This window comes from Primulina tabacum, chromosome 4 (assembly GCF_025594145.1).
Source record: "Primulina tabacum isolate GXHZ01 chromosome 4, ASM2559414v2, whole genome shotgun sequence".
NCBI lineage: Eukaryota > Viridiplantae > Streptophyta > Magnoliopsida > Lamiales > Gesneriaceae > Primulina > Primulina tabacum.
The window spans coordinates 11,879,411-11,892,831 of record NC_134553.1 but is presented as its reverse complement, the minus strand read 5'-3'; the positions used below and the strand labels follow the sequence as shown (position 1 = coordinate 11,892,831).

The window sequence follows — 13,421 nt, the reverse complement described above, 5'->3', positions numbered from 1 at the left end:
TTATGAAAATCACAATTTCCAAATACATTATTTATTTGGGTCAAATTTTAATTTAGGAACACTTCCACAAATTAAAAGTTACATTCCCCATAATCCTCTTATAGAAGTCATACTTCTATTTTTCTTTGCGCTTATAAACTATTTTATAAGCCGTTCAACACATTGAACTATTTTTCTTCTCAACGGAATCTAGAAAGCTAACACTTGTGTGACCCTCAATGGTTCAATTATTCAACTAGCAGTGGGTTCACATCTCTATGTGATTCGGGACTAAACATGTTCTTATATGATCATATCGTAGTTGCTCCATTCTTACTTGTCAACTCCTTGATAATAAGAACGTCAGAATTCAAGTCTGATGGTACCCAACCAATCATGTTAAACGCCTAGCAGCATTACTTACATGATTCGCTATGTATCAAATGATGATTCGCTAGGTATCAAATGAAAGTGCCTGCAAGAACCATTTCATTATGGTTAGCAGTACAGTACAGTCCCTTCATCTCATATATCTCAATCGATTCGACAACTATTGGTATATCGAGAGTTGTCAAAGAATCGATACTATGTGTCATGTGATAGTTGTATCGTTGGTGTAATATAAGAAACCCTTTTTTTAATTACCACCAACACTCTGATAAAAGATTTCACACTATATACACATGAGATCACATAGGATATCCATATCTGAAGGTAAGCGGTGAATCCCCGACTACAATGCATAGACTCCTATATGTTTCGACAAAACACCCAACCTTGCCATCTGATGGCCCCATATGAGTCGGCAAACAAGTTAAAGTGCAATGCTAGCATATAAAGTCACAATGTTGTCCCGGGTCATAAAGACTAATGGTGTACAACCATAAACTAGGACGTTTACACTCGATAAGTGAGGACCACTTGGAAAGTCCTTTATGGAGGGTTGTTCAGTGCACTCTACAAGGAGCATCTATCTGCATGCTCGGATATCACAATGTCCCCTACCAATGAAACATGGTAAAAGCATTGCAGATACTAGTCTCAAACTGGAGCGACCTTTATCCTTCTTAGCGGCAGGCTGAATCGACTAGGAACTATTTAGAATATAGAGTATTCCAAATATGAGTTTCATGATACTCATCATATGAGCATCTCATATTCTTTCTACTATTTGTATATTCGAGGACTTTATCTATGCAACAAGCATGGGTATACAGATAAAGATGTTCCAAAACAATAATTTCAAATATTATTAAAATAAAGATTGTTTATACATAGAGTTTCAATGTGAACCCTCGGCCAACACTTAGATCGACGGGCACCTGCTCTAACAATAAGCCTTATGTTCGAGTTCAACCAGTAGGTGACACGATTTTCCATACATTAGTTGAAATGGAGAATTTCCAATAGGGGTTTTAAAAGTTGTGTGGTAAGCCCAAATTATATCATCAATTTTATTATACCATTCTTTCCTTGAAACACCAATAATCTTCTCTAGAATGCGTATAATTTCTCTATTTGATACCTCGAATTGGCAATTGGTTTGAGGGCAATAAAGTGTCATCACCTTGTGTATGACCTCATACTTGGACAAAAGACCATCAAACTGACGATTACAAAAGTGAGTACCCTCATCACTAATAATGGCTCTAGATGTGCCAAAACGTGAAAAAATATTTTTCTTGAAAATTTTAATGACAACCTTAGAGTTATTACTTTTGCAAGCCATTGCCTCCACCTATTTAGACACATGATCAACAGCTACAAGAATATACTTGTTCCCGAACGAAACCGCAAACGGACCCATGATGTTTATTCCCCATACATCAAAAATCTCACAAACCAAAATATCAGTAAAAGGCATCTCGTGTCGCCTAGAAATGTTACCAATACACTAACACACTTCACATTTTATAACATATTCATAAGCATCCTTAAATAAGGTGGGCCAATAGAAGCAAGATTGAATGAACTTTGATGCAGTTCTGGTGGCACCGAAATGTCCTCCTATTGGACTCGTATGACAATGAAATAAAATTTTACTTTTTTCTTTCATGAGAACACATCTACGAATTATACTATCTACACATAATCTAAACAAGTAAAGGATCTTCCCACAAGTAATATTTCAAGTCCAAAAAGAATTTCTTCTTTTGCTGATAATTAAAATGGGGAGGTAGAAACTTGCTTGAGAGATAGTTGACATAATTATCATACATGGTAAATTGTCGACCTCAAAGAGTTGTTCATCGAGAAATTCATCATGAATATTACCACTGCTTTGAATTGGATTCTCCATGCGTGAAAGATGGTCTACTACTTGGTTTTCTGTCCCTTTATTATTAAATATTTTAAGGTAAATTCCTGCAACAAAAGAATCTGGCGAATTAGCCTTGGCTTTGCATATTTCTTATTCGTTAAGTACTTCAGGGCCTAATGGTCAGTGTGCACAATCACTTTGCTCCCAATCAAGTATGATATGAATTTGTCCATGGAAAACACCACAACAAGTAGCTCTTTCTCTGTAGTAGCATAATTCAGTAGGGCGGATGATAGTTTCATGCTAGCATAGTAGATGACATGAATGTTTTTTTGTCTCTCTTTTGTCCTAAGACCGCTCTTATAGCTATCTCACTTGCATTGCACATCATCTGGAAAGGTGATCCCCAGTCAGGTGCTACAATCATTGGAGCAATGATAAACTTTTGCTTCAAAATATGGAATGCTTGTAAACACTCAGAAGAAAATCAAAATGTGTATCTTTTTATCAGCAAATTAGTTAGTGTCTTGGCAATGCTAGAGAATTCCTTAATGAAACATCTATAGAACCCCAAATGTCCTAAAAAACTACGCACTCCTTTAACATTGGTTGGGGTGGGAGTTTCTCAATGACCTCAATTTTCTCCTTATCAACCTCAATCCCACGTTCAGAAATTTTATGGCTCAATAGTATATCATCTCTCGCCATAAAATGATATTTTTCCCAGTTCAAAACTAAATTCGAATTTTCATGTAGAACCCGAAAATCAGATTACGTATAAGCCATGCATAATTTCTATTATTTAAATTAAATATGAAGTTTTAAATCATGATTATTTATTTTAAGAGTAGATATTTAGTTTTATCTTTTCAGGATAAATACGCGAGGCCGGACCGGAGTTTGGAGATTTGAGATAAGATTAATAATAAGAAAATATTCCTAAATTTAATTTAATTTAAAGGAAAAGAATGTATTAGGAGTTATTAAATTAATTAGAGCTAAGTTATTAAATAAATTCTTTTAGATTCAATATTTACTTAAAAGCTTAAATTAAAATGTGTAAACAATTGAGAATGAATTAATCTAAGCATAATATATTCAAGAAATTAAAGTATAACATTTAAATACTTAAATCAAAAATCCATGCAAGATTTTAGTCTAACTTAATGTGTAAATGCACTAAAGTGTATAATGAGTATTTAAAACCTCAAACAATTAAAATACAAAGTTTAAACCATAATATACCATTCAAAATTTGTAGGAAATCGGTCAACACTTTTAAACAAATGCAAATATGGTGTAAACCCATTCAAACCATCCTCAATGACCTTTAAGGTGGATTCAATTCCTCATTTTAAATCACTAATTAGTAGTAGATTCAAATACTATAATTCATATAATTTCCCTCAACCTATTAGACTATGAAATGAGTTTGAATGTTGCAATAATTTGAATGACATGCAACGGAAGCTGGGAGAGAAAGCATGCAAATGATATTCAAAGCTTTCACTTGTAACCTTCCACTTTAATTCATTTCATGGCATCCTTAAAACCTCTTGTAACCATCATTTCCCCTTACATAACATTCCTACATCCTATATACTCGAAAATATTAGAATCAATAGGCTAATGAAATCAGGAATAAAAGCAAGAAAATGGAGGAAAAGAATCGGCCAGCAAGGAGGAATGAAAAACCATTCAAAGTCCCTTCCACTCCTTCACTTGTAACTCTCATTTTAAGGCATATAATGTCACCTTTAACACCTATTAAATCATTCACCTTCCTCACCTACATTCCCCACAACCTTACCTTCGAAATTACAGAAGAAAGCATCAGCAAATAATCGAGAATAACAGCAGCTGAACAAGAAGGAAGCCAACTCCGATCCCGTCGCGTCGTATTGTCGTTTTGATTTGTTTTTCTTCAAAACAAATTCCAGGCATGTATATATTAGTTATTTGCTCTTCAATCAAGTTATAATAGATATTTTAAATCAATATGTTATCATGGTTTGGGAGGAAAAATGAAATATAGCAGCAACTACCCAAGAAATTCTGTACAGAATTTTTATGTTTCCACTTTGTGTCTCACGGTTTTGTTTGGCTTGCTTTGTGGTTCAGGAGGTTGGCTCGTTTTCCAGGCACTCAAGGCTGCTCCTAGGAATGTTTTACCATGTGTTAGGGAGTTGTCGGTTCATTGGTTGAGTCTAAACATTTTTAAACAAAGGCATGACAGCAAACTTTTTCTACCAACTACAGATTTGGTTCACGATTTTTTTTGTCATTGAGTTGTTTAAGGAGTGTTCGAACCCTGGCTGTCCTAGGGGCTGTAGCCACGGTTAGAACCCTACTTTAACATGTCTAGGACGTGACCAAATCATCCTTTCAAAGATTGGTTCAAGGGTCCATCAAAATTTCACCAAAACAACGTAAGTGCATTTCGGTGTTCTCCATTTTCTGTGTGTGTACACTTTCGGTTTTTGGGCGTTGTTTGGATTATGGTTGGTTTCTAGCCCATAGCCATGGTTCATACAACACTCCATCATGTCTAGCTCAAGCCATGGTCGATCAAATGACCACTGGAACGACACAAGACATTAAAACAAATTATTACAGCATACTACACATAAAGGGGTGCTCTCGGCAGCAACTTTGAGTTGTCCTAGGTGGTTGCTTGGTTTGTGGTTGGCTTTTAACCATTAGCCATGGTCCAAGCCATGCCTTAGAATGTTGGTAAGAGTCCTTGGGAGGTGGTTCAAGCCATTGGTCAATAAATTTCATAATTTCACCACAAACACACAAGTGCCACTGCCTGGATGTTTTGACAGCAACTTTCATTTTCGGTTTTGGAGGTGGTTTGAGTTCTTGGTTGGCTTTTAGCTCATGGCCTTGGACTGGACAGTACCTCAATGAGTTAAGAAAGTCATGTTTTTGGCCGTTCGTGATTCGGTCGAGTTTAGAGGTCGTACGAGAATTTACGGTGAAAGGTGCCAAAATGACTCTCGAAAGAGTGTTTTATATTTTTGGATTCCTTTCACCTATTTTCGTGTTTTACAGTTATTATGCATATTTTTCAGTATTTTTGGGGTATTTTTAATCATGGTTAAACGTCGGTTTAATGTTGGTTCGGGTTGGTACGAAGCCATGGTTAAAAATCAAGTTGTTGGTCTGAATCGTCTCGTTTTTGGTTCTATTGTTAAGATTTTGTCAAGTTAAGATTTATTTCATGTGTCACATATTAGTAGTAAGTCGCAGCAAGCCTGGGAACGATCCAACTCATCCGGTAAAAAAAAAAATAAGGTTATAATTATGTTACGTGCATAAAAATATAAAATGTTTATTTTTGAGATATATGCAATATGTCTTGTGGCCACCTTATGCTTATGGGTTTGGAAGTCGGTAGGAACAACCGAGGACCTCTCCGCCCGGTGACTTACGACCGGTTTATGATTATGTATGGGTACGGACATCCATTCCAAGGGCTGTGATTGATCTCTACCGCCCAGTATACTGTGGATTAGTCTGATCAGGCGCTTACGCTATGTTATGGGCCACTAGCTTAGAAACATTATCTCTACCAGAAAATTATGATATGTTATGACAGAGCTCTATTGAGCAAAGCTTTTACGTAAGATTTTTAGATATGCACGTAGTTATAATTATTCTTGATATGATTTTTACCGTACGCTTTACGATACTTTATTTTTACGTTGCATGCGATTTTATGATATATTTACTTGTTATTCACGATATATACATGTTGAGTCTTTAGACTCACTAGACTTGATTGTTGTAGGTATTGATGAGGTCGGGACCGCGGACGGAGACGGAGAACAGTGAGCGATCTTGGAACAGCAGTAGTAAACCCGAGGACCTCATGATTTAATTTATGCACCTTTTATTATTCAAACTCAGTTTAATACGTTGGATTATTTTTAAGTTGATGTTTACGTTGAATTATTTTTAAATTGTTGGTTGAAAACAATATTTGCTTCCGCTGTTATTTTAAAGTTAAAATTATTTACATATTTACTTTAATTAAATGGGACAAGATAATTATCTATTTAGAAAATTTTTAATAATTCCGCAAAATTATGAATACGAAATACGGGCCTTTGAATACTGAAATACGGGCCTTTACATTTCACATCTTTCTAAGCTCAATAGTCCTCTCTCGCCATAAAATGATTTTTTTTTTAGTTCAAAACTAAATTCGAATTTTCACATCTTTATAAAACCATAGATAGATTAATCAAGCAAGCATCAAATGAAGAGCCAAAAACAGAAAAATCATCTATATATCTCAATAAAATCCTCAATCATATCATGGAAAATTTCCAACATGCAGCGTTGGAAAGTAGATGTTGCATTGCAAAGACCGAATGACATTCGTTTATATGCAAAGGTTCCATAAGGACATGTAAATGTGGTTTTCTCTTGATCTTCAGGAGTAATGAGAATTTGCATATAACTCGAATATCTATCCAAACGCAGCGGAAGTCCAAAAATATTTGTTTTGACATTCAAAATGCTCTTGAGTGTCTTATGATTCTATAAATATTAATATGTTATTTAAAGTTTGTTTACCTTTGTATATTAAACGTTTGTACCAAACTAGTTCGGGATAATGGATATAGTCCTTTTTGTATATATTCTTACAAATTGTCAGCTAGAAAAATCATTTCTTCAATCGCCTAATCAAGTTCACAATTGAATACCAAGTTTCTCTTCTAATTCGCACTAGACAATATATGAGAAATTTTGACATTGAAATTCTTTGGCCGGAAGGCAACGGAACCATGACGGTGTTGTGGCGGCTTGGGGTGGCTCATGGTGGTTCCTGTGGTGGTGATTGACCGTGACTTGTCAAGAACTAGGGGCTTGGTCGATTTTCTTGTGTTTTGTGATATTATATCAACTCTTGATATCATTCACATATAAATCAAATCTCTAAATCATTCTAAAGTCTAAAATAATTTAATCTTCAATGATTCCCATAGCCAAACTCCTATGTTTTATTTTTCAAAATTTGAAAATACTAGACACAATTAAGTAATTATATAATGTTATTTTAACTTTTGATAACATGTGATATAATATAATTAAATCATTATCATTTAATTAATTACATCAATTAATTAATAGATTTCTTTGGAATATTTTTGGATATTTTGACTATGTGAAAATCTATTTATCAATATTTGACTATATTTTCTTGTTTATTAATAAACATTTTAAGATTGTGGATTCATTATAATATTGATCGACGATCTGACATCGATAATGTGACGAGAGTACAAAACTTTTTATTATAGTGAAGAACAAAAAATTTGAAGATCAATGGCAACTACATATTTTGGAACTTTCCTTCACTAAAATAGGCAGTTGCACTGTATTCACTTATTTAGTAATCAAGTTAACTTCCAAAACTTTCAATGATGGAATCAACTTATAAACTCATTTATAAGTTATATTTTGTTCTCCATAAAACTAATTCATCAAATTCAACACCTTGATAAGAGCATCTAGTAGCGTCAACTCATGATCACTTATGTATCATTGATAGTGTCTGCAAGAACCAATAGGTTATGGTCAGCATATTGTATTGTCCCTTCAACACATATATCCTGCAATTGTTGATATATAGAGAGTTGCAAATCCATTCGATATCAATGTGATGTATCTTTGAGTAATCATAGTGGCATCATATGTGCAACTAAAGAAACACCTTTTTCATAATGCATATGTCTTATTCTGGACAAAGATTCCTTATACTATTAACTCAACATATCACAAATGATACCTACACCCATAGTTGAGCTATGAATCTCAAACTACAATGCATCGGTTCCTATGTATATCAGAACTACACCCAATCTCTCCATCTAATGACCCACTTCGAGTCGGTGAACGAGTCAAAGTGCAGTGCTAGTACATAGAGCCTTCATGTTGTTTCGGGTCTAAGGACTAATGGTGTACAACCATAATCATGGACTAATACATTCGATAAGTCATAACCACTTGGAAAGTCCAAGAGATGGTTGTTCAGTGCCTCGTCCAATTAGCACCCATCGGTATGAATGTATATCTCTATATCTTTACCAATGAAAGATGGTGTTTACATCACATATGTCAGTTTTGAATTCGAGCAATATTATTGTTGTTTTCGGTGATTGAATCGACTAGAAACGCGTTTAGAATATATAGCATACTTTTTAATGATTTTCATGATCTACATTACAAGATAGACTTCATAGTACTATAATATATTTAAGGGCTTTAAATATTTAGTTTGCATTGGTATACAGATAAATTAAATGTCATAATTAGATAAAATCATAAAATATTATTACAAATTTTTTTTACATAAGAGTCAATAAAGCCCAAGTCATAAATTGGTTCGCTGTGCATCTACCCTAACAGTGTGTGTGTTAGAACAAACAATATAAAAGCAGATAAATGAACATGCGATTTTGTTTCTAGAAGTTCGAGTATCAGATCCTTCTACGCCTCCCCTTCCTTCATTTTCAGAAGGTTACAATAGAATATTTTTATTTATAAAAGCATGTTGTACAATCCCACTCCAACTGAAGTCACACTCTAAGTCAGAACTCCTAAAATATTCAGTCAGTCATGACAACAAGCCCTACCCAACGTCCCTCTACTGATCATCCAGACGAAAAATCGATAAGTCTAGTGATCAAGCTTCTACAAATTTTCTTATTCTCCTACTTAGTCAAACAGGTGTGAAGCTTGAGTCTGGGTACAGCAACAAGTTTTCGCATGGTGAGCATGCTGATATTGGATGATCTGATGTAAACACTGAAGTCATGCTCTGAAGATCGAAGGGCTCCATCGTTGTACAGATATGGCAGTGAGCAGTGAGCATATAAATGGATGCTTCTCTGATTGAAATCCATGGTGATTCAAGAACTTGGTGCATTTTGATAATGTCGATTCAAGTTTTATTGTGTTATTGACCACCTCTCTTTTTCTTCTTCGGGATTTCTCATGTTTGATATTTATTAGACACCGTACAATTGTCTGTTAAACGTTGATGTCATTTGTGATTGGACTATAGTCGCATTTAATGCTTTTGTTATTTGCGTTCAACGACTATACTGACTTTATGAAATTCATCTGTTCTGGATTGTTTACGTTTTTTTTAATAAAAAAAGTACATATTCTGCTGCTGTTATGTGAAATGGTAGAGTGAATCGGGGTTCGTTCGATCCTATCTGTGGGGACAGTGCAAGATTTAGATGGTCCAGATTTAGTCATATTTGTGATTTTAAAAAAAAATAGTGGACCCATGTACTTGTGGCTAAATCTGGACCCTGGATCTACACATGTGGGCACTGCGCCCCCACATGTAGGGTGAAATAATCCGTGAATCGGATAGGGGTGTGCAATGTCGGTTTGGATAGGTTTTAATAAATTTCGGTTTGATTTTTGGGTTTTCAAATTGCTATTTTGAAACCAAACTATTTTTTATATAAAGTAAATATAATTTACCAACGATTATTTATTTGTAAAAATTTCATACTCTTTTAAAATATCTAAAAATATTAAAATTTTCATAATTTAATAGATGTAAGCAATTTAAACCAAATATAATCAAAACTCATAATCAAACACCGAGCTTTTAGTGTATCTTACAAACGTCTATTTAGTCCTCCATTAATTCCACCTCATATCATGAATCTTCCGAATAGAAACAATTGCTTAAAAAATTAGAAATCCCACCAATAACGGAGATCTTCAAACATACCATCCAGACCAAAATGAGAGAAACCAGAAGCATCATAACTCATAGAACTAACTAAAAAGAAAAGTCATCGCCTCCGATGCTGTGTCTGAATTGGAGGAGTAGTTGAACGTTTAGCTAATAGTCTGGAGTTCGATTATATATATTGACACTTTCTCCGGCGAGCTTGTCACATAGTATTTTTGCTCAGTGTGATTTACCTGACTAAAATAGTTCGCAGGTTATTGCGTTAATTTAAAGATTTACCCAACATGCACCGAATGGTAACAACTGCGGTTTTCACGTCATAAAAAATAATAAGTTATCACCTAGAAAACACCAAAAATGACCAAAGAAAACACGACCTTCAATAATTTATGATGAAAATAACAAATAATTTTGAGAGCGACCTAGAGGCGTGAAAAGATTAAAAAAAAAGGAAAAACCTAATTAAAAATTATTTTTGACTATTGTATTATTATTTTTATTGATGGAAGATTATATTATTATTTATTATATATAAAACAATCCGTCCTGTCTTTACGATTTTTTTTTTTTATTTTGAAAACCGAAAACCCGAAATTGGCATAAACCGAAACCATAATCAACCGAAAAATCATTTAAACCGAACCACAAAAACCGAAATATAAAGACGTTATGTTTTTTTCTTTTTTAACCATTTAAAGAATATCTCTAAAATTGGATGTGTAAGGACATACAAATATAATTAATTGAAAGCCATTATCAATAATTTCTTATTTTTAATAAATCTAATACAACTAAACACAATAAAATCTTTTTTAAAAAAAAATAGCACAATAACATCTTAGAAAACTATCATAAATTAATTAAAAAAAAACTATCAAAGTATTTGGTATTTCTTGGTACCTAAAATAATGAAATACAAAACTCTAGGTCCATCAGATAATAAATCAGTTTAAATTTTTGACATGATTAAAAAGATTATGATTACACCAAAATAAATCAAAATAGTGTGTCTCGAATCATAAATATATATTTTCGGTAGGAAATTAATAATAACATTTCACAGCATAAAATAATATTTAATTATTTCTATAGTTACTTTTTAGCTCAAGTTGGGTCGGAATAGTCCATTATTTAATAGTGATCATGAATTTATGCAGGTTATTCTAAATTGGAGCCAAATGCTTGAGCTTGAACACACACACACACCAACTGCTCGTTTGTTCAAGCCAGTGGACAATAAATCCAATACAAATATATTCCAAGTAAACTTAAGGTGACACAATGTCACAACCTAGAAGAATTCATTGTTCCAGACCATTGAATTCTATCTACTAAAATTCAGAAGCAAAGAAAATGAGTGGCAAACTTGGTTGCGAGATCTGAGGTTTATATTGATAACTTCAAATGATGATAAGCTTAACGATGTCGATTGTTTTCGAAACAACACCGCCTAGATGGTTGGCAAAATTGTGATCAGGTGCTTGCAATGTCACTATGATAATGTGAGATGATAGGCTGAAGACTTTAAAACAGACCAGCATTTAAAAGTTAGATGTTTTTTAAAACAAAACATCCTACCTGGTTTGCGTTATCGGATGCTTACTAATGCCACTAAAATAATGCAAGATAGGATTGCAAAATTCACATTCAACAGAAAAAAGAAAGAAAATGCAATCAAAATTTAACAAGTATACATCATTGCCAGGCAAATTGTGTTACTTCAATGCAGATTGCTTCAAGTTCCAAACTAATTAGTGTTTAAATCAATAAACAAAAGGAATCAACCTGTATCTAACCTTGTTCGCGTACTCAGTATACCTCTCCCCAAAGGTTTCTAACATCAAGGCCTCCTCTACCTTTGCCTTTCGCCCGTAATACATCAAACAGATTGCAACAACAAACAGAGCACTCATTGGTGCCCTTAGTGCAGTAAAGTAGGTCACAAATAGAAGCATTGTAGACGCATAAATCGGATGCCGAACGAACCTATATGGTCCAAACTGGACTACAGCAGTCGGCACCACCACGTTCACGGAATACTTGGCCAGATACAACGTGGAATGATACTGCATGAATATGGTCAACATAATCAAAACCCAAATACCCACGTTGGTCCATCCACCGGGAATAAGATGCAGTTCTGGCCCTTCAAATGCAGCTAACCAATGCCCAACCATCACTCCACCGAAAAACAACAGTTTCTGCCAATTGGGCAAGCTAATATCCCACTTGCTGTCATGCTCCCTAGGATAATAATCTCCATACAGCCGTTTCCGGACACTAACGTTGAGGAAGAAGAAATAATGGTACACAAGAAAGAAAACAAAAGGCCATCCTTCAAGAAAGCCATTAAAATGAGCAGGCGGGACTAACGTTAGCCAGGTGAAAGCTGAGGTAACGACTGCGAGCTGTTCGAATAAGCTTGCCTCACCCATTAAGTGCTTATTAAGGCTGTAAAGGCTGTAAATTGCTAGGCCGATGGCTACCATCCAGGGCCAGAACAACCAAGTCCAGCTAAAATACATCCAGAAAAATGGGTTGAAGAGCAAATTCAAGGTCCATTTCGACGCTGCAAATGCAATAGAGAACACTAAACCCCACTTGAAAATGTCAAATGCATTCAGCTGTGAAAGAGTCGACTTAAGAGACTCTGGGGAGAAGTTTTTCAAACTCTTCAGAAACGAATTCTGAGAATCTGAGTCTGCTGGCACTGCGGAACTTGAATACGAGCATTGGAGCATGCTAGGAGGACGCAAGACACGAGAAATAGCAGTGGCAGGACATAGCAAAGAAAAATCTGACTGCGGACGAAATGGGTCTCTAGTCCTCGTCACGGGATAATTAGAAACAGTGCCAGAAAAAATTGGTAAAGAACAGCTTAAAGGGTGTCCAATAAACTTCAGATTGACATGTCTCAGAGAGTTTTTCTCCGAATCATTCTTGCAGTGAATCTGTTTGTTAGAAAGTCTCACTGACACAAAATGACGAGGTGAGGCCAACGTAGAGTTGAAAGGGATCACCTTTGAGCAGACAAAAGACGCGGAAGTCTCCATACTGTATCTTTTCGACACCACAATCAATTGAGAACAGTGTTGCCTCGTTTCGTCATAGAAGACAGCAAAGAACTCGCATACTCCCTTATTTTGTGGTGTGGTGAAATCAAATTTGGGGGTTTTTTATTTTTTACATTTTATTTTATTTGGAATATATTTTACTATGTATATTTAAATACATATCTAAAACACTTTTCTTTTTAAACGTTTTTAATTTTAAAATAAAATTTATTTTGTCTTTATTTCGTGTTTTTAATTAATATTTTTTGTTTTACAGACACAGTTTTGCTTCTTCTTCTATTTTTATTATTTGATGGACATGATTTTGTAAAAGAAAAAAATTTGTGTGAGATGGTTTCACGGGTCGTATTTTGTGAGACGGATCTCTTATTTG

At 34.6% G+C, this 13,421-nt stretch overlaps 1 protein-coding gene across 1 annotated transcript; it reads right to left on the bottom strand.

Moving 5' to 3' along the window:
• Nucleotides 1-11,603: 11,603 nt before the first annotated feature.
• On the bottom strand, nucleotides 11,604-13,152 carry LOC142543089 (uncharacterized). Its single transcript, XM_075650104.1, has one exon. The coding sequence runs from the start codon at nucleotides 13,025-13,027 to the stop codon at nucleotides 11,738-11,740; it is 1,290 nt and encodes a 429-aa protein (XP_075506219.1). The 5' UTR covers nucleotides 13,028-13,152; the 3' UTR covers nucleotides 11,604-11,737.
• Nucleotides 13,153-13,421: the final 269 nt, after the last annotated feature.

What these genes read in the sequence shown, in the direction of transcription:
- LOC142543089 (XM_075650104.1), bottom strand. Translation starts at nt 13,027, where the DNA reads ATGGAGACTTCCGCGTCTTTTGTCTGCTCAAAGGTGATCCCTTTCAAC.